This window comes from Pleurodeles waltl, chromosome 12, assembly GCF_031143425.1.
Source record: "Pleurodeles waltl isolate 20211129_DDA chromosome 12, aPleWal1.hap1.20221129, whole genome shotgun sequence".
Lineage (NCBI taxonomy): Eukaryota > Metazoa > Chordata > Amphibia > Caudata > Salamandridae > Pleurodeles > Pleurodeles waltl.
Genome location: NC_090451.1, coordinates 223212802 through 223235288, shown reverse-complemented (window position 1 = coordinate 223235288; position 22487 = coordinate 223212802). Strand labels below are relative to the sequence as shown.

At 42.4% G+C, this 22487-nt stretch overlaps 1 protein-coding gene across 6 annotated transcripts in view; it reads right to left on the bottom strand.

The window, feature by feature from the left end:
- NFAT5 (nuclear factor of activated T cells 5) overlaps positions 1-22487 on the bottom strand; it is a 643105-nt gene that overhangs the window by 174541 nt on the left and 446077 nt on the right. For all 6 annotated transcript variants that reach the window (XM_069216876.1, XM_069216877.1, XM_069216880.1 and 3 more), the window contains one exon: positions 13524-13656. In XM_069216876.1, the coding sequence (XP_069072977.1) occupies positions 13524-13656 (133 nt within the window). The remainder of the gene's footprint in view (positions 1-13523; positions 13657-22487) is intronic.

Below are 22487 nucleotides of genomic sequence, written 5' to 3'. Positions count from 1 at the left end.
TATTTCTCAGTGGAGCCCTGTTCCAGGCTTACCTCTAGTAGAAAGCACAATTACTCATCTTGTTAGAGGTCCATTTCCCAGAAGGTAACTGATGCAACCACTTATCAAGCAATTTTGCTGCCTAGACAAGTCTTGGTCTTTTTTCACATTGCCAACAGCTACAATTCACAAATTCATGCATTTAAAGTGATTTAACGTGGCATGAAGTGCTCTCTTGACATCTAGGGAATACTATGCTGTTCTTACAACTCAGGTGGGATTTTGAAAGAAAAGTGGGCAACGGCAATGATTAACTGTCATGGAAATATGAAACAGAAGGAATAGTTTCTTACCTGTAACTCAAGTTCTCTAGTAGGGGTATTTCCATGATAGTCATAAGCGTTGAATAGTTCTGCCCACCTGCGGGGACCCCGGAGCACTTTTTCAAAATATCTTCTTAAGTGTTGATGTTCGCCTTACTTCAGGAAGGCCTGCAAAATCACTTAAGAATGCCAATATGCAGCCTAAAGGGAAAGGCTATAGAGTCCAAATGCCTTCATCTTGTCTGCTTTCAAGAAGGGCCGTATTCTAAGGCACATGCGTTCAAAAGCATGAAAGAGTTGAACATTTTTGCAGAAAAAATCCTTCACAAACCTTTTTGTAATGCAGAATAAGGATGAAGGAGTGCAGGGCAGTGTAGCCCATAGGCTGCCATTATAAATGAAGAAAAAAGGGGACTGTGTCTTTAATAACAGACAGACCTCCAGTATCCCTTCATGGCTAGAGTGAGGCAGTTACCTCAGGTATTTTTGTAGGCAGTTATCGCTGAGAGTCATGGTATACCTGAGATATTATTTTGTCTACTCCACCGCGGAAGGGAGAGGGTTGCTTGTGACTATTATGGAAATACCCCTACGAGAGAACTGGAGTTACAGGTAAGAAACTATTCCTTCACCCGTAGGGGATTTCCATGTATAGTCATAAGCGTTGACTAGAATAGCAAGTCCATCCCAGAAACAGCGGGGAAGTAGACAGAACAATACTGCAATGCATTATACCGCAAAGAGGTTTCTGAGAGAAGCTTGTCCTACTTGATCATCTGTCCTGGCATCAGAGTCAAGACAGTAATGTTTAGTGAACGTGTGGACAGACTTCCAGGTCGCAGCCCTGCAGAGATCTGCCATGGGAACATTCCTAAACAAGGTAGTTGTGGCAGACTTGCCTCTGGTAGAATGCGCTCTTGGTCTGCCAGCTAGGGTTTTGTTAGCTCTTTGGTAGCAATAAAGAATACAAGAGACAATCCACCAAGAGATTGTTGTTTAGAGGTGGCCAGGCCGGTACAAACCGGTCCATAATTAATAAATAAGTGTTGTGATTTTCGAATAGATTTGGTTTTATCTAAAAATAATTTTTAAACCCACTTTACGTTTAGAGAGTGGAGTGCCCTCGCAGCTGGAGTGGATGGGTTTTGAAAGAAAGTTGGCAAGGAAATCGTCTGGTTGACAAGAAAGTCAGAAATAACTTTGGGTAAGAATTTAGGATGCGTTCGCATCACTACTTTGGAGGAGTGGAACACTGTGTAGGGCTCATGAGCACAGAGAGCATGAATCTCGCTAACCCTGCATATTGATGTCACTGCCACAAGGAAAGCCATTTTCCAAGTGAGGTGTTGGAGAGATGCTTTGTGTATGGGCTCAAATGGATGATGCATGAGACGTGAAAAAACCACGTTCAGCTCCCATGGTGGAGAAGGAAGCCTAAGTGGTGGAAAAACGTTTTTTATTCCCTCTAGGAAATCTTTTATGACTGGCAGCTTAAAGAAAGAGGTTTCTGAAGAACCTTCTCTGTATGAAGTCAGAGCTTCCAGATGGACTTTAATAGAAGAGAAATGCAGACCAGATTTTGCTTTGTGTAACAAATATGGTAGGATGACATCCTCCTGGCAAGATGTAAGGTCTATCTTCTTGGAGAAACACCAGATGCAAGGCATATGCAGCTCGGGTGGAAGGTCGTTTTGCCTCTTAGAATTTCCATACAGTCCTGTGGAAGATGTAAGTGCCCATACCGTTCTAGCTCAGGACCCATGCTTGCAAACTCAAGGAGGAGAGGTTAGGGTGTCATCTGACCTCCTAATTTCGCCAGGAGATCTGGCCTGCATGGAAGCCCGAGATGTGGTCAGAGCGACAAGTGAAGAAGGTCCGAGAACCACCATTGTCTCGGCCATTCTGGTGCAATGAGGATCATTCCGGCTGAGGTCATTGAGAGTTTGATTAGGACTGCTGAGATCGGGGGAGTTGGTGGTAAGGCGTACAGAAATTTGTTGGATCAGTCTATCCACAGAGGATTCCCCAACGATTCTGGATGGTAAAATCTGGCGGCGAAGCCGCAGCATTTTCTGATGTCCGCTGTGGCGAAAAGGTCGATAGAAGGTGTGCCCCACAAACGGAATATATCTTGAACAACGTCTTCATTCAGTACCCACTCGTGGTTCTCATCTAGAACCCTGCTGAGGGCATCCGCTTGTACATTCTGAACACCTGGAAGGTGAGTTGCTATTATCTTCACATTCCTGGCCAGGAGCCAGTGCCAAATCGTCTGGGCCTCTTGAGACAAGACTCTGGATTTGGTTCCCTCCTGCTTGTTCAGGTAATACATGGGGATTGTATTGTCCATCTGGACAAGCAGGGTGTCGGTGTTGAACAAAGGGAGAAAAGCCTTGAGAGCTAGGTGAACACATGCAGCTCGAGGAAATTGATGTGGTAAGACTTCTGCCTCGGAGACCAGAGGCCTTGTATTTGTAGGTGATCCATATGAGCTCCCCACCCGAGGAGAGAAGCATCCGTCACTATGGTCTGCGACGGAGCATGTGGACGAAAAGGCATTCCTTGTTGCAGATTGGTTGGAGAGAACCACCAACTGAGGGATTTGATTGCATGGGTGGATAGAATGATTCTGTGTTCCCAGTTTCCCGTATGTTGGTTCCATTGGTCTTTCTGGCACTCCTAGAGGGGTCGCATGTGGAGGTGAGCATTGGGAGTTAGAAAGTTGCAGGAGGCCATGGAGCATAGAAGTGAGGAAACTGTGCGCACTGTTGGGCGACGGATAGTCTTGAGAATGTGGCACTTCTGTAGTATTGATAAACGTTGTTCCTCCGAAGGATACACTTTTTCCTGCAGCGTGTCTATGGTAGCTCTTAAGTAGTGCAGTTTCTGGACCGGTGTTGCCGTGGACTTGGGAAAGTTAACATGAAGTCCTAGGCGATAAAGGAGATCGCATGTCCATTTAAAGTGCTGTTGGACTTCTGGAAAGGTGGGTGTCTTGATAAGCCAGTCATCCAGATATGGGTGGACAAATATTCGGTGCTTTCGAAGATGTGCTGCCACGATAGCCATGCACCTGGAGCAAGTTCTGGGTGCTGACTTGAGACCAAATGTAAGGACAGTATATTGGTAGTGTTGTTTCCCCACCAGAAATCGTAGGAACTTTCGATGTTTTTTTGCAATGGGGATATGAAAGTAGGCGTCCTGAAGGTCGACTGAGCAAAGCCCCTGTTGTAATCCGTTGCCACTCTGTCAAGTAATTGGTGGCACTTTGCCCCCACCGGAGTGGTTAACGGACTTGGGGGAAGAAAACTTTCAGGGTTTTGTGGCTGGTTGTTGTCAAGTACCCTGACTGGGCTGGTGTGCCGCTTGTCCTCTTTGTTGCTTCCGTTGAGGCTGATAGGCTCGTTGGAATTGCTGCTGAGATCTATTAGACAGCCACTGAAGGGTTTGAACCCTCTGAGAAGGGTAGCAGAGCTGGAAGAGATGGAAGGATCTTCTGTCTTTAGATTTTTCAAGACCTATGCTTTCAAAGTGTCCAGTTCTGCCTTCATCCTTGCCATTTCATCGTTGGCATGAGAGCGAACAGTGTGGATCCTGAAAATGGCAAGTTCTGAATGCGCTGCTGAGCATCTGGTTTCAGGTACGTAAGAAGCAGCCAGACACGCCTCCTAAAGGATATTCCTTAGTAGTGTGCCGAGAGCAAGGATGAGTCCGCCGCTGGGCTAATGGTTTGGTTCGAGACCATGGCGCCTTCTTTTACAATTTCTAAAAAAAAATCCTCTTTCTGATCCCTCAGGAGATGGTCCGTGAATTGGAGTAGGGAGTTGAACAAGGCCCTATCGTAGCTTTCCAAGAGGGCTGTTGTGCTTGCTGCTTTTATGGATGTTGTCGCCAAACTACATACTTTGCGGCCAGCCGAATCCACATTTCCACTCTCTTTGTCAGGAGGTGAGGTAGCAGATGGAGAAGTGGCGTGAGATTTGTGGGCCGCCAGGATCACCACTGAATCAGGTGGAGGGTCGGAGCGCAGAAACAAAGCATCCTGTTCTGGAGGACAACACTTTTTTTATTAGTCTGAAAGGAGCAGGCTTTGTTGTGGTCGGTGTAAGGAAGGCTTCCATGGCGGGTTCTAGCAGACCTGGCACCAGAGGAAGTAAAGGTCTTGAGGCCATACGTTGTTGTAGTGTTTAAAAAATGACTGGAGTAGTCGGTGTTGGGACAACCAGAGGAATGTTTAGTTTTGCTGCGCCTCAAACTAGAACTTCCTGAAAGGTGTTAATGTCGTCCACTGGTGAAGTATGAGGTTGAGGTGAGTCAGACAGAGTGGGTGAATAGTAACTGTGGTAGCGTCGGAAAGAACGTGACCTTGATCTTTGTTGCGATCTGTGAAGGGAGTGTCGATCTCATTGTAGAATGCCAGATGTATGATGGCTATGATGTGAATGGTGGTGCGATCTTGAACGCGGTCTAGGAGTAGTGCTCGGTACATGAGGCATCGGAAGTGGTGTAGGTGCTGGGAGCACCGGAGAAGCCGGCAATAGGGTTGGAAGACCTTGAGGTGGAGGATGCGGTGGAAGAGTTGCAGCTGGAAGAGGAGATGTGGGAGGAGAAGGAGATGTGGTAGGAGGAGATGAGGGAAGGAGAACCAGCAAAGGAGAAATATCTCTGGAACGCTGTGACTTCAATGAGGAATAGATACTTCTCCTTTTAGAAGTTTTCTCTGTCCTTGATGTTGAGGGACTCTTCGACATCGACGTACCGACGACAGAGAGGTCGACATAGACCTCGAAGTCGGACTGTGACATTTCCTTCATCTCGTTGTCGAGTCAACCAATGTCGACACACTCCTCAACGTCATGCGTCGAGCATCCAGAGTCCTCGACGTCATGGAGTCTAGCGACTTCTTGCGGCCTCTTGACGTTGTGCGGTCTGTCGACGTTGTGCGATGACGCTTGTGCAACGTCGAGCCAGACTTTTATGGTGAACATGTCAGTGCTGTACCTACTCGACCAAAAGCGTTTTCTCACAGAAAAACGACTCTCAGACCTTCCACGTCCACTGGAGGCTGAGGGAAGAGCTCTGGTGGAAGACTGACCTTCCCCTCGCTCAGAGGTCCCACTGGCTTCTTGCTTGCGTCGCCTCTCTGCTTTCCCTTGAAGGCGAATCTTCTCTCTGTCGTGGCGAGTACGCCTGGGAAATGACCTGCAGATATTACATGAGGCAGGAAGGTGTGAAGAAGGTAGGCAGATGATACAGACATCATGAGAGTCCGTATTGGCCTTTTTTGTGCCACAATGTGGGCATTTGTCAAAAAGAGAAGGCATTTTCCTGGGAAAAATACCTTAAATCCTGTCAGAAAACGACACCATTCATGAAAGAAAGTCAAAAGACGTTGAGTGAAACAGTTGTTACTGAGATGGTCACTCAATTTTTTGTGAAAAAAAAAACCTAAAAAGGTCGAGCTCAATGCTCCAGTGTCCTGTCAGCAGGAGCCAAAAAAAAGAGCGTGTAAGCGGTGGCCACCAGAGTGATTAACACGTTATTGCTTTGCATTAAAAAAACTGAAAATTCGGTACACGCTATATTTATGCCTCACCTAATTTCATGGTTTTTCCATATTCCAGTTGCAAAGGATTCAACCTCTAACACAAAAATCAACATGAAAAGAGCACATCCTAGATGAGTGTCTGCAAGTTAATAAGCCTGATTTAAGCCAAAACTGCTCATGAGTATTCTAGTTGAGGGTTCTCTAACTTGTCATTGATATTTTCCTAAAGCAATCCCCAGACAAAAACATACGAGTTTAAAATTTCCTTTCTACAGAACTTTTAGGTTTGTTAAAACCTGTAATATTAATAGTGTGATAGGAGTGAAAATTAAAAGTAAACCAAGGAGTTCCTAAAATGGAAACCTGTAAGGAGTATAACAGCATAATGCCACAGAAATGCTGCTCAAAGAGCATAGCCTCAGCATAGCACTCTGGGCAGTGTCTCTTCAAGTACACTTGAATTGAACAATGTCTGCAATAAATTAAAAGGAGTGGCAAGACAATTTATTTGTTGCTTTACAAACACTAGAACTTATGGAGAAAGGTGCAAGCTGCACCTACTGCATTGGTTGGGGCTCATGGGGAGAAACCAGATGCATAGAATGTCTTACAACATCTTTGCAAGAATACTGTGAAACGATGCATAGTTTAGCAAGCACTGGCAATGCCAATATGTCTTGCTTTAAAAGAATATTATATACTAATATGAAACATCACAAGTAAATAGCATAGTAATAGATATGTATTTGTGTGCAAGTAATGAACAGTAAAATAATATTGGTGTATGTTAAAAGATGGTGACAGTTGCACCTAAAAAGCTTTGTAAGTTAATGACTGCCTTCCTCAGCTGTGCTAATGCCAGACAGACACAACATAAATGATCCAGTTATCTAAGACACTTAAAAGGCATTACAATATAATCTGTGTGCATATGAAAATATAGGTTTAGGTAGCTGGTTAAATAAATAAAATGATCACGGCTGAGTGGAGGGCAAACACTTTTTTTAGTGGAAGCACGCAACTTCTGCCCAATCAAAACATGTACTTCTGGCTCCCAACATGTGGGTGGAGCTAAAGCCCCTTTCTAGTGATGCTTATGTAATTGTATGGCAAAAGATGGGCTGTCAAGCGAGACCATAAACATGACTTTAATGCATTTGTCTGTATTCCTACTTGCACTGCCCAAAACCAGTACAAAAGAACAAGTTACTTAACATTTTTTTCTGGTGCGGATCGTCTGCAAATTCCTCATAGTGAATCCTTCCCAGTCCATAGTAGCACCTCTTCTTCACTGGAGTCAGGTGGCACTATTGCAGAATCAATAGCAGGTCAAAGAAGCCCCAACCATAAGTGAAAAACTGTCCTACAAAAGTGCCACACAGCACCTATGAGGTAAATTATTTCTGACTGCTGTCACTCAAGAGGTCCAGACAATCATCAAAGACAGAGAAAAGAAATGAAATACTGGCAGATGTTCCAAAGAAAATTACCCATGAACTAATTAACTACGTTTGAGTAAAAGAGGAAAGCTTATGAGGCAGCTACAGGAAGAACATGACAGAAACTAAGTAACTTCCACTAATAAATCATCTTTCACACAGACGGCATATCCACAACCACTGTCAAATCAGAGTCATAAGTAGATAGGTTAGGTTTTATGTCAATCAACCATTAGGAAGTATTTCCCTCATTTAAGCTGCCAAGCTTAGTGCTTTAAACAAGTGGCTAGATGCCTGCTTGGTAAATATGGGCAAATTAGACAACTAGATGCAGCACAGAGACAGCCGCCATACTCAAGGCAGAATAAGCGCTCAGCTCTGTTATGATTTTTCTTTGCCAAAGGTAAGATTCTCTCATGCGCATGTGAAAGCCCATTTGGTTACTTCTGAATGACCTTGCCTTTCTTCTTTCCAGAAAATCCAAAGAACTGGTCATCCGACTTCAAAGGCAGAATAATTTGCACTTGAAAGCTTAGGGCTCTCCTGAATGTGTGCTTGTGAAAAAACTCCACTGTCTCAGACGGATGCCGTGGAGGAAAGGGTTCGTTTGAACTCTGATGGGAAATACAGAGAGATTACAACCTCTGGAACGAAAGTAGGTCTGACGATATCACTTTGTCCCAATGAAAAGATGTGTAGTGTAAAGAAAATAAATTCACTTACTTTCATGGTTGGAAAGCGCAAGCAACAAGAAGGAAACAGTTCAAACGAAGAGCAGGTCTAGAAATTCACCACAAGATTGCAATTCCATCAAGGTACTACAAAGGTTTGGGCCAGTAACAGATTTCTCAAGCTTTTCAAAAACAATGAAATGTGGTAATTTATCAAAAAGAAACCCGTGTAGAAGAGGCAAGGAAACAGGCAATTTACATCCTGAATACCCTTGACTGATAAAACACGGAATCCCTTTTATCTGGTCACTGGTGACAGCATTAAGTGTAGATGTGTGAGAATCTCACCAAAGAGTGGCCTTTTCTGTCTGATGACCATGATGATGAAACAATCTTCCATCTGCTGAAATGTACAGAGTTTGTAGGATGTCTGGCCGTCAACTGAACAGCCACTAGAAAAAACAAAATAGTATCGCAACAGTGGCCTTTGTTCAATATCCTAGCAGAAGTATAACAAGTAAAGGTAATATGGCATAGTGATAAAGATACTAGTGCAAAGACAAAGGAAAATGTACTATGGTATAGGCAGAAGCAAAACTACTAGTGCAGAGGGATCATTAGAGGTACTAGGGAATAAACAGGGAGAAAGGTACTCTGGAATAGGCAGCGGTGGAGTTAGTAGGGAACAGGCAAGGGCAGTCATTCTGAGGTGCTTGGATATAAATTGGGGGAAGAAGAATTAAAGAATGGGGATCAACACTTGTATAAGTACTGCAGTATACATAGGGAAAGAGGTTCCAATGTGTAGGTACAATCATAGTTACCAGGGTAGAGGTAAAAATACATGGGTCTAAATAGGCAGAGGTGTCAAATGATCTATGGGTATCCATACCACGTTACCGGTAAGGGTATTGGCAAAAGCACTAGAGAGTAAGCAAGGGTAGCGTTACTAGGCTATAAGCAAAGGTGCATGCACTGGCATATTAGCAGGGGTACAGGTAATAGATGTATAGTTAGAGGTATACTTGCTAGAGTATAGGTTGTGTTAGAGGTACAAGTACAGGTAGAGTTGCTAGTACAGCCAGTAGTAGATAAAGTAGATTATACTTGGAGGTACTAAGGTAAAGCTGTCAGAGTATGGATAGAGGTGCCAGGGTGTAGGCAGAGGGAGCAGATGAGGAAAATGAAAAAATATACTTCAGGAATTGAGGGGGGGAGAACAGACCAGGTTATAGCATGAGGGATAAGCAATGGGAGAAAGAAAAGAGGAAAGGAGTGTGGGTGCGCCAGCCATCAAACAGGATCACTAAAAAATAAAAATAGAGGATCTATGGTATTTTTCCCCTGATAATAAAAACAATGGAACTAGGTAATCTCAGGAAATAATGATGAATGTTTTTGACATGAAGGAAGGACATTCATTTTTTCATCATTTAGTAAAACAATGAAGGAAAACGTTTTAATGACAATGTTTCTCATGAAAAGTTTTATTTTTTATTTTTAGGAAGTTTAACTACAAAATTACATTGGAGCCATCCAACTCCAGTCTAACAACAAGGCACTTGTGACTAAATTCAGTGATCGATTTGCATGAAGAAAGTTTCCGCAGTAAGACAAACTTCCAGGGCATACCACCAGTGGAGTAGTCACCAGTGAAGCTGTTAAGGCCATCTTCTGACACATATTTTTGAAGAGTTGGTTTGTGAGGAAACAGCCGCTGCGAAAAACATGTACAAAGGCCGAAGGCCTTAGAGACATAGAATGGACCACTCTGACTGAATTATATTGTTGGAATATTGAAACTACAGGGACAAAATGTTGTGTAACCATCTCGAGAGGAAGGAAGGCTCAAACCAGGGCAACGTCCACTATGGCTCTGATCATGCCCATATTATGACAAAACTATCATAGCACGTCATGTGCAACTGCTCATCATGGCTTGGTGGTTGGACTGGAGGAGGAGCATAAGAAGGTAGAGGAAGAAAGCTACTATAGTTGCAAGAGGCACCATGGTTTACCTCTGAGTCTGTAAAGACTAGACTTGAGAAAGTTGACTTGGCTCATTGTATTTTGGACTAAAGGCCCAAAAGGTTTCTGTTCTGCTGCTGGAAAGGTCTTGCAGGAGACATCAACATAAGCTCAGGCTATGGTCTGACTTTACTTCAATGTATCTAAGAAGAGGTTTACCTTTTCGTTGAAGATGGACAGGCCACCAAAAGGCATATCAACAAGTTTAGCCACAATGTTACAGTAGAATTCCCTGGAAATCCTTCAGGGATTGTGGAACAGAATAACTCCTAAACCAAGAGATATTTCTATAGCATCAAAAATATCGAGGCTAGTTTGCATGATATGTTGCAGCTTATTTACATTAATTTAACTACTGTTAAAATGTACCTGTTTTAAGGCAGCATGAAGTGGCCACCTCTCATCTCCCACAAAGAATAGCAAAAAGTGAAACAAGAAGCATGTCATATTTTACTGTCTTAATGGCTGAAGTGAAACCTTACGACCTAAAGCAAATGTATTCCCTCTCTAGTAGAACAGAGGGAAAATATATAGCTTTAGCATGGCTAATGAGACTTGGACAACCAGTCTTTTGGAGCAAGTGATGTGTATGCAAAAAGACCAGATCTGCTGGTGCAAGCTTGGACTTCTTCTGCCTGGCTGTAAGGATATCTGAAGACACTCAACTTAGTTTGTATTGTGTGGAAAGGAAGCTCTAATTTTGGATGGTTGAGACATGAATGGAATGCTCCTAAGACAAGGGATTCTGTGAAGATGGAAAATTCCCTTCATGAGATGTACTCAGAACCCTACTACTTAGGATCAAGAACAATTCTATATGTGTGTTTTAGAGAAAAGATGGCAACAATTGAATAATTTGCTTTATAGAAGGTTCTGTCTGCTTCTTGAAATAAACTGCTATCCTATTTATGGAAATTTGAAGGAGTGGATCTGTAACAAGTGTTAGTAATACACTGGTTGTGTTTGACTTTATTGACTCCTTGTTATAAACTGAGTTGCTGATACTAATTTCAGGGGCTGGCACTGAGAAAATCAAAGGGAAGAAGTGTGTCAGTGATACCCTGCAGAAGCCGCAGATCTATTTTACACCTATAGTACATATCAAACTGGGGTTTGGCTATACCAGCAGATTAAGTTGGCAGAATCTACAACAGCAAGTTACACTCAAGGTACATGAGGAACAGTAGTGGCTGCGGCGGGTGCACCAGGTTTATGAAAAATTGTTGAAGATGCCAAGCATAGCATCTTCAAATGATTTTCTTTGTTCTGCTGATGTCTCAGAAAAGGAGAAATGTACCTGCATATTCAACTTTTCCAAAATAGGTATCTGCAGTGATGAGGAAGAATATGAAGCATGCCTTTTTCTTTGCTTAGTCTTGAGGTGAGAAAGAAGACAGCCCCTGTGTATTATTTTTTTTATTTTATTTTTTTACAATGGCCATCTTTAGAAGAGGGGGTTTGGCAGATCGACTCAGGATTGGTGACTTGGGCTTAGACTTGTCCTTGATTGAAGCCATAGAGAGTTAACCTCCCTTTCTTTCATGAACGGTGTTAATAGTACAGTAAACCATATAACTAACATGGCTGTATGATGCTTAGAACCAAAGTACTACTGATGAAGATATATGTCACCTGCTATTCGAGCACTGTTTAAAGCCTGAGGCCTTGAGCGGAGACATCCACCTATTAAAAGGCTACATTTTCCGACAAAATATTTACCTTACAGTGATCTGGATATTGGTTTGTGAGGCTAAAAATAAAAAGAACTTGTGTCACGGACTCTGTACACCATCCTTATTAGGTCATTTCATCATTTCTTTTTCGTACCTCTCAGTGGGCTCTTGCCACAACTGCACTAGGGTGTGCTAGTATTGGATAACTGCTAGAAAAGCTACTGGAATATACTGGAGGACTAGGAAGGATGGAATATCAATTAGGAAATATTTTCTTTAAAGGTTAGACCTTTATTTCCTCTAAAGAGTGACTAAAAGTCAAACTGTGCACAATTCCTTTTCATACAATAGTTCCTTGAACTAAGTGAATGGCACAGGAAAGAAGCAAACCTGGAAAGACATTAGGTAATAAAATTCTATTCCAATAAAAGTCAATTGTCTAAACTTAATCCTGCAATAAGATATGCACAAGACGGTCCATGTGCAATTTAAATTTGGGAATTAATTAGTTTATTGTTGCAGCCGTATTCCACCAGATGCTGTTCATTATGTAAGGTTTTATGAAAGCGGGAAAACAAACCTTGGAAGGGTGGAACGTTAATTAATCATTGCCACTGGTAGTTATTTTTGGCTTTAATACAAGGGTCACATTTTACATTACTACAATAATCTAAGAAGCAGATGCTGATAGAAAGATGTGTCTAAAACATTTGGTTCTACACAATAAAATCTACTTTTTAAAATGTCAACTACATTAACACTGAGTTGAACTTGTGAAAGTAATAATGTGTCATTCATTATTATCTGTAACAATATCAAAAATGTATTTTAAAAGTCATTTTTATTACACACGTTCTTTAATTTATCTAGTTATACCCTAATTACCCAGTACTACCCACAACACTTCACATCACTGAACCCTTAAAACCCCAAACTGCCTCTTAATCCTATCAAACCTTAAACCCTACCACCACCTTAGTGCCCCTTATTGCTCACTTCTCTGAACCCTAAAGCCCCTTACTACCCTGTTACACACTCGTCCTTGAACCCTAAACACTTACCACTCTTTAATGCTACCCTTCCTTGAACCCTAAAAAGCTGTTACTACCCCTTATTCTACGTTTCTCTGAACCTAAATACGCCTTACTTCCCCTTAATGCTACCCTTTTCTTGAAACCTATAATTCCTTTCTACCTCTTTGTACTATCCTTCCATGGACCCTAAAAATCCCTTACCATTCTTTTATGCTACCCAAACATTAACTCTAAAAACTGAGAGCCATCACCTTGGTATTATTGTTGCCTGATCCCAAAAGACACTTTGCTACCCCACAAATCTTCCCTTCACTGAATCTTAAAAAAACAAAACTATTCCTTAAGACTATCAAGACCTGAAATCAACATCCTTTTATTATCCCTTAATGCTACCCTTCACTGAATCCTAAACCTTTCTTCTCTTCACTGTAAATGTTTTTCTCTACTTCAGCAGCAGGATGCCCCCCTCGCTCCTGCTCCCAAGAAAACATAAATTTGTCCTATAAGGCATGCCATTATTCCATTTGTTTTGCAACCACAAATTTTTAATTCTATTGTTTCAATATGCAATATTTTTGAAAATATTTTTCCCCACAATATGTTTTGCTTCAAATGTAACATTTATCTTTACAATACAAATGTTTCTATCTCATTCTACTTCAGATACTGTGCAATGCAATACATATACACAGTGTAAAAATCTAGATGTACCCAGCACTTGAAGTTCACATTGTTAAATCGTTTTAGGAAGCATTAGGTTTGTCTTTTTGCAGAGTTCCCCTCCCTACATCTCACCCATCATGCTTCTACTGATGTTTAAGTACATACATGCATCTGGAGTGTATGTGAAAGGATGCACTTCATGAGATCTTCCAGCATTCGTCACAACATAAATTCCCACTGAAACTGGAGAGGCGATTTCCTGGTCTTGATATGGAGGAACTTTCACAACTAGATGATTCTGGAGGTAACAACATTAGTTATTGTTATTGAGTGTTTTAGCAGCATAAATAGGTCAAAACACATCTAACTTGTCCAACTTCTAACAAAAAAGCTTAAACCAAAGAGCTAGCAAATAGCAAAATATCAAGCCATATAAAGAGCACGATCTTAGTTCTTAGTTAAGAATTTCTAGAGTAGAGTGCTAGTAATTCTACAGATTTGGTAATAGAAAGATAACTTCAGCATAGGGACCATCTCCCAGGCTTAATATTATGCTAAATAAATTGCACCAGCTATTGAAGTGTCATTATATTTATAGTCACTAGGCTATTTCTGCACATCCAGCCGGCCCACAGAATGCTAACAATCTAAATTATGTAAATCAAAAACAAATAAAGAGCACATTTGTGACTGAAAACTAAAAACGCAGTTTGCTGAAGTTGCTCATGGAATATTAAGGTGATGCCCCTTTAAGGGCTCAGGTTTTTTAGCAACTACCAATGCGCTTCACCAGACTCCGTTCTCACTTCTCTTTGAAGCTTCACAAGGTACATCATAGACTTTTCTTTTTTTTAATCACAGGGATGGATGGAAGGGACGTTTATGAATTAAAATAATATAGCTTTACAAGCACAGGAATAAAAGTTATCTTCTCAGTCATGGGATTAACCTAAACGTTTGTCTGCTGGATAAAGAACCAAGCAATCCCTCCAATAAAGAGAAATGGAGGCAAGATAGCTTGGCCTAGCCTAAATGAGGAAAAGGTCTGTCCCACTTGAAATTATACCACTGCATCCTGCTCAGGCAGCTGTTCTTTGAGAAAGTTAAACACTGACCTCTAAGTGGCAACAACACAAATTTCATAGCCTGGATTTTGCTGATATGGCTACAGCAGACGTTTTACCTCTCATTAAAGTGTCTTTCTGATAAGTCATATACAGGATAATATTCTACTAGCTATAATCGGCTCAAATAATCTTCCAGCTCGAATAGTTCCCTAAAACAAGCTAATATTTTAATTATTTTCCACTTTATTTAGTAATTTTTCATTAAAGGACTATCAAAAGCACAAGTACACTCACTACATTGTTTAACTGGATTTCTCTTATTACCTTAGGGGGAAAAGCAGAACAGACATGAAGGACAATGTTATCTCTCAAGGAAAAAACAAACATGGTGGTTCAGTAATATGAAAAAACGAAATTTCAGTAACAGTTCAAGCTGAATTAACATGAAACCTACACACTGAATTTTCAACTAGAATACATCAATTTGTAATACCATATCCAGACCCCATTTATAAGCCTATCCCCCAATGGAAGGAAAATAAGTACAAGCACTCTCTAAAAGGCCCCAACAGAATGTTTGGTGAAAAAGGAAACACAACAAGAGTTCTGTCAATAAATGGAGATAGCAGTGAAATCAACACATGAAGAATATTCATGGCTAAATTAATCAGAATGGAAGTGCATATTCTTGGTATATGTACACATCAGAACAAAACGTTTTTTCCACTTGCATAGCATCTTCTGATAGATGGTCTCATCTTGTCTTCTAGGGTCTGTGTGCAAACTAAAGAGAAATGTCCAAGTCAGTACCAAAGTACTGAGGGTGTCAATCTATGAAGATCAACAAGATCAGTGTCTGGTGTGATGCTTGCCTGGCAAGCAAGTCTGATCTGCGTGGCAAGGTCTCACGTGGTTAGTCTGGTAAATGGTGAAGGTTTTGGATAACCTCCAGGGGTTTGGAATTTTATGAAATAGCTAACTGTTCAAGGTACAAGAAATAGACGTTTCTCATTTGGTGGCAAGCACTGATTTGACAGTGGTGTTGACCTTGTAGGGTAGCTTTGATAGGACTTGCTCATATTATGGCCTGACATGGTTCCAGCATTTCTCGGATTACACCACACACTGATCTAAACAAACTGAATACACAAGAGCTCAGTGTCACATCTTTGAACAATTGTATTTTCTGAACACGCTCCAGGCTCCTGTTCATATATACCATTACTGTATTAGCCACGCTCTGCAAATCCACATAACATATATGGGTTTTTTATTTGGATGCTTTCTGATCACAGTAGGGCTCTGTCATTATGAAAGAGTTCTAATCACAGCAGAGTTCTGGATGCATCCGTGTTTTAATTATGCTCTTATTCTCTTTCTCATCAGAGTTTCAGAAGAATCATCTTGTCAATCTCTCTGTGTTACTTATTGTGAATGATTTGGGAGATCTTACATAACAGGACTGTAAATAGTCACAGAATAGATGTATCATCCAGTAAAAGAGCGGCCAACTGATAATCAAGGAAATCTCCCGCAGTCACTTCACCTCAATGTACACCAGTCCATTTGCTTTTTAAAAAAAATCAAAATAGTCACTATTTTCCAAAAGCTATACTAATGGCTGGACAGTAACATTTTACAAGAAGATGAACGCTGCATGGTGCTGTCAGGGTGTAAATGCTATGTGCCAGGTTCTTTTAAGTGTAATGTTGCCTTACGCATGGAAAAGGTCGTTGTTTGGCATTTGAGTCACTTATGCAAAGATTTTTATGTGAGTAAATGAACCATAAGAAGTGGGTAGTGCAGGGCAATAAAATGTCACCCGATTCTGTGTACACCTAGAAACTTGCACATTCATATATATTCATAAATGTTACACTTGAAACACAGATGTAAAACTTTTTAAGGTGAAAAAAAGACCCCCTCTGAAAGGGAGGGGAGTGCATTTGTTCTATAGATTTTCATGGAACCAGGTATACACGGTTTTGTTTACTCCTACAAATATGGAATGCACAAATGTTTGCTAAGATTACGCCTGGGAAATGTGACTTTTGCAGGTTTCCAAATGTACCTTGAGAAACATTTATGAACTCCTCAGCACTATGGAACTTAGGATACTTCCAAGTCGCATGTACCCATTGTGAAGGAGATCGCAAGGCAATTTCTCAACCCTATCACTTAGTAAAACGAAAAAAAAGAGGGAAGCAAACTAAACAGGTGTGCCTTTGGCTCTTGATTTCATACTGGTGTCAAGAGGTTTGTGGTAACTTTGCAGTCAAACAAGCTGACCTTCTGTCATCCTCAATGCCCCATCTGTAGAAGTCTCACCCTTGTCTCCCTGACAACTGCCCCTTTCTGTACAGTGCAGACACACTGGCTGCATGCTGTGTGGAGTGTGATCCATGCCACAGTAGTATGTAACATTTGAAGAACCACAGTTGCATGCTTCTCTGTTTTTGAGTCTCATAATTGGCCAGAGTCTAGATGTCGGGACAGTCCCTACACAGGTGCCAATAAACAAAGACTTTGTCTTCATAATAACTGCAGGATGAGACAGGAGAGAGAGAGCAGACTGAGGGAACCCCGAAAACTCTAGAAAGCGACACCTCATACCAAGGAAAAGAGGCTTATGAGCCAGGAACCCTGGAATGCGCATGCTGGAGTCCCACAGATGCCAAAGTCTAGAACAATCCATCCTAAGTGAGGCCAGGTGATCTCACCAAGCATATACAAGAAACTAACCAACTAAGACTAATCACAGCATGAGAACAAAGAGAAATCTAGACTATGGTATTCTCTGGTGGATAAGGGTGTTGACAGGTGTACTCCCAAGGCGCGCAGTATCCACACAACTTTGCTGAGAAGCTGCAGCCCCTTGTTACTGTTATCTGCCCCGCTGCCCACCTCTCGTCTGGAACTGTAGCAGTCACTGAGGTGTCCAGTGAGGACCGACACAAGAGCAACTGGTAGGATGTGGTGGCCCCTGCGCATCCACCCGAGTTGGGAGAAGGGCAATAGGGGGGGGGGGGGGGGTGGGGGGGGGGAATGGGAATGGGAGTATTGTGGCAGTGTCCCAGAGGCAGTTTCTGTTGAAGGAGTGACGTGAGGCCTCGTGCTAGCATACGGGGGCAGCGAGCTCAGTACTACAGGAGGATCATGCAGGTGAGCCTGTTGTGAGGTTAGGAGGCTGCTGCGTGAGTGCAGTGGTCAGATCAGCACCCCAAAGGTAGAGCCAAAGTGATGCAGAGGCAGCAAGGCCAAGTCCTCGGTGCAGCCTGTGCCACTAGTGTGCTCCCATGCACAGCTCACCCACTGCACTCCAATGCCACCAACAAACCGATAGTATAGCCCACTGCAGCCCAGCCACACCACTCTGATATATCAAATAGCAACAGAAATAGCCCTTATTTTGGCCAGCTGCATAACCTGTCTCAATCTGCATAACAACTCAGCCTCTGGCAGTCTCCCTGACTGCCGTTTACCTTGCGGTCCTTACTTCGGGGCCCAATCACCATCCTGGAGCAGTGCAGGGGCAGGAGGCGGACTAGCCCTCAACAGCTGGGTTTGGTATAATGTGTCTAATAATCTGTCAAAAAAGTACTTCGGCAAGGAGTGTATGCGTGCTTGTGCCCACACCCCAGGCCTTGAAAGCTGTCAAATAAACTGCAGGAGAGGTATGGAGACGCACAAAGTGATCACCTCAGTGCCAGTTCAAATTAGGCCTAACTACTGCAGTTACACCGGCCCTACCCGGCAACTTGTGTTCAACTCGTGCTTACAGTAAACTTAGCGGTTAATAGTTTCACCAGGTCGCTGGGCAACTCCCAGTATATTCAATAGCACCCCAAAGCTGGTCAAAGTATCAAGCACCTATAGTCACAACAGAGTATGAGATCAGGCAAAGCTAGACAGCAGCCAGTCCAAAAGAATCAGAATCAAAAGAAGCACCAAAAGGAAAAGAAACCCTGACGGGGTGCCAGGCATATTTGTCAAAAACACCAACAGCACAGGCCTTGATCTCCCTGCCTCAATCACGATTTGGTAAATCGATGTGTGCTTCCAAATTCTCTTTTTCAAAGAACCCAGAGGCAACTATTTACTCAACATCAGCAAACAAGTCCACTCCTAGCCCAAAAAACAAACCAACTAGCAACATGCCTCGTCGAGGGATCCAGCTCTACAAAACTGACTACTGCACCAACTCCCTTAGCGGCGAGCACCGTGCATGTAAGTGGCAACTTAATCACAACGAAGGCTCAGATTCATGCAGGTACTAATGTCTATCCCACCCCAAGGTCAGTCTCAAGCTCAGGACCTATTCGCTCTCTTTCGCACGATCCTATTACTTGTAATATCAACAGTAACACCAAAAGTATCCTTAAGGAGGAGGGTGACAACTCGTGCTTCGCTCAATGTCGCTAACAAACAGCGACCTTGTGAACGCAATGGAGGTCAAGACCATCAACCAGGCCAATAATGCCGAAGAGCATATGCAATTTCCTATTGAAATTTCAAGCGACCTAGACTCTAATGCACAGGCAGAACTAAGATATATTCACAATGCATCAGGGCAAATTAATTCAAAGTCAATACAAGTCACCACACAGCAACGATCAAACAAACCCCTTGTGCCGAGGCCGCAAATGGGGATAAAGTTCAGACAAAGCTTGTCAGGGGAGGGTACTTGGAAAAATAGGACGTGGTGAATATTTTAAACCTTCACTCCTCCTTGTCAAATATCCTCCAAACTTCAATTATGGCACTCAATATGCAATCAGGTAAACTAGATCTTCAAATCAACCTAATTAACATTATAGCCACCCACATTTCTGGTATTACAATGGAAACATTGATGGGCTTCATTTTTAAACGCCAAGGAAGGAACCTCCTTGATCCATCAGACTGCGGGTGTGGGCCAATTATTGATAAACTAAGTTCCATTCCAAAAATTCTTACCAGATTTACTATTTTAAATGAGAGGAAAAACCCTCAGGCAGATAAACCAGTTTTTAGGCACACCTCAGAATGGCCCAATTGCTCCCAAAACCATAGAACGTCTAACAACAGATTCTAGAGTAAGGACAGAAAAGCACCTATCTGTGGCATGGACACACAACTGACCGATTCAAGCCAAGCTGCATCTGTTTCTACCTAACATACCCAAGTCCGGAGGTCCATCGGAGGCTAAGCATCGACCTTCAAACAGGCCACAAGTCGACGAAGAAACAATGCGCTTCACTCCTCACAGCAAACCAGGCGGTTTAAGCCCGCCCGGTGATACATTTCAATTGGCTGACATGCCTCTGGCAGCTGTGGCTGAGTACAACAAGCCTAAGATCGGAGCACAAAGTAAGATACAGAAGAAACGGGCTAGGAAAGCTAGAAAGAGTCTTCATTGCCTAATGAAATTGAATGCACAGGGCAACAAAGTTTATCTGATTTTTTTTTTAATCAAACAGAAGCGACAATTTCCTAGCATAATAAATACCACATCGACCCCATTAAAAGATGCCGAATTTGAGGACCACAAAGTTAAGCAATCATCCTGGGACTCTTTGAACACATCGCAAACAGCTGGATTTTCAAACACTCCTAGGAAAAGGTTGGAAAAGCTTGCCTCGAATCCTAGCTCTGACCCTGGGCCACATCCCAAGATGGAGTGCCCTCGATCCCAACAACAAACAAAATCATGTATCAGAGAGGTTAGTGCCCTGGGGAATACAAAAGCCTTCACAAACCATTTTAACCACAGTAAATGAGGGTCCTCCTCTGAGAATAAAGATTGGTAATGGTAGCAGGATAGTTTAAATGTCTGGGGAAATACTTACGGGCCAGACTGATCTAACTTCTAGTACCCAGGACAGGATTGTCGTGAGCACAACAATAAAAATACCAGAAAGTGTAACTAATGGAAAGCAGTCATTAAACTCAGCCTTAGGAACCTCAGTCCACTCGCCCACATCAACTATAGCCTCGCAGTTAACAGAGGAGACAAATCATCAAGTCATTTTAAACCCACAGTATACTTCGAAAGATGCATGCCCATCCTCAATAGAGGAAATATTCTGAGGCTGGTGGTAATACCTTCTCTGAGGCACGTAAAGTCATCTGATCTGCTATTTATCAAGTTCCTCCCACAAGTTGACACCCGCCAACCTGAACAGACTTTACATTTGGTGAACAGAGGAGATATAATCTCGTATGCTCACTGAAACCCATAGCGCTTTCCAAACATACAAAGCTGTGTTATCCTTTGCCCTTGCTAATCCCTGGTAGCGTCCCACTGGGTAAATCGGGATTAGCTCAAGTTTATTCAGTGCTACACAGTGTGAGTGTGTAAGCAAATGTCCAACAAAACAGGAGACAACATGAGGGTAGGATACATACACAATGACTGGTATTGGTTAGCATAAGCTCTTAACCCGTCAACAAGCGACTGACTTCTTTTGCGGGGGTTGGGGGGGGGGGGGGACTTCATCCTATTGTGAACTGGTAAACATTCTCTCCTGGAATATTGCAGGATTAAAAAACAAACTTTATAACAGTGCTTGCCTGCCAAAGTGGTGTAAATTTGAGATCACTGCTCTTCAAGAAACCTGGCAAATTGAGCCATTGCAGCTGGTAGGTTAAGTCCTTCATCACGTGGAGGCCAGAAAGTCTTGTTACGAAAGACCAATTGGGGGGCCTAACAGTGTAAGTATCAGCAGCCTTAGACATTGCTTCAGAGAAACTACCTCTGTTACCTGATTTACAAATCATTAAACTCAGTAGGAGTCATAAGAGGATCCCTAAAACAGTCTTATTCCTCAACACGTACACCCATCGTAACACGCATCAAAAGTCGGTGTTAAACATGCAATTGTCTCCAAGATAACAGGAATAAAACTAACAAACCGTAATAGGGAGATAATCGTGACCAGCGATTTCAACTCCAATTTGATCTACACTCCAGATGACGAGTTCTTGGCTATCAAAAAATATATATAGGCAGTAGAGCCGCAGATAGATCTACTTAAGTATAGCAAGGTTCAAGAACTAGTCATTGTCTTGGAGAATCTGGGCTTCATAGTGATAAATGGCTGAACCCAGGAAGACAAGCCGCCCAGGTATACTTACTACAGTGCAAACTCAAGATTAACAATAGATAATACTATCTTTTCATTATCCCTTTTAAAACAAGTGAAGAAATATAAAATTAAATTCACCACTCGTAGCGACCACCTGTGTCAGCACCTGATGTTGAGTCTACATACTCCTAGACTTGTGTCCGCGCCGTTTGAAATCGACCTGCTGCGTACAACCAACCTGAAGCAGTTGCGATGGTCACACCAATCATTACAGAGACTAGCTGACACTGCGAAGACAATGCTGGAGGCTAGCCAGACTTCCAACGGCTCCAAAATAACAGAGGAAAAGGGACCAAGCGGTCAGACGGTTTAACATCTAGGTGTTGAATGCCGAAAGAGGAGCTAAGGAAAGCTGTTAGGCATGCAAGCAAAACGGCAGCCTTCACCTGTGTGTGGGATGAAACAAAAGATCTGAGGAAACAATATAAGAAGCAGCTCTGGGAAGATCAAAGAACAAAAATGAATGCCTTCTGGACAATGTTATTCTTTGACGTTAATCAAGTGAATTCCAGAGCATTCTGGGAAATAGTAAATGGCATCCACAAAGATGTACTAACAAATGTCTCAAGTATACCGGAGGAAGTTTGGGTTGCCCATATAACAAACGACATACAGATAAACACACGCAAACATGACTGCCACTGCAAGGATAGAGATGCTAAAGACATTTTCACCATTAAAAAAAAAGAGCACCTCTGACCACTCAATTGTGGTTGATAGATCAAGCAAGCCTTCACCCCCTACAGAGCAGTGGATGTGATAAGTGATGGAGAGTGGTCATAGGGACTGTGTGCATGGGCCAAACGGTATTCCGCAGGCCATTTACAAACTTGACCAACAATACTGGGCCTTCCACCTTTAAGAGCTATTAATTGAGGTGGCACTAACAGGCAGTTAGCAAGGGTCAAAAATAAGCCTGATTATCAAGGGAGGAG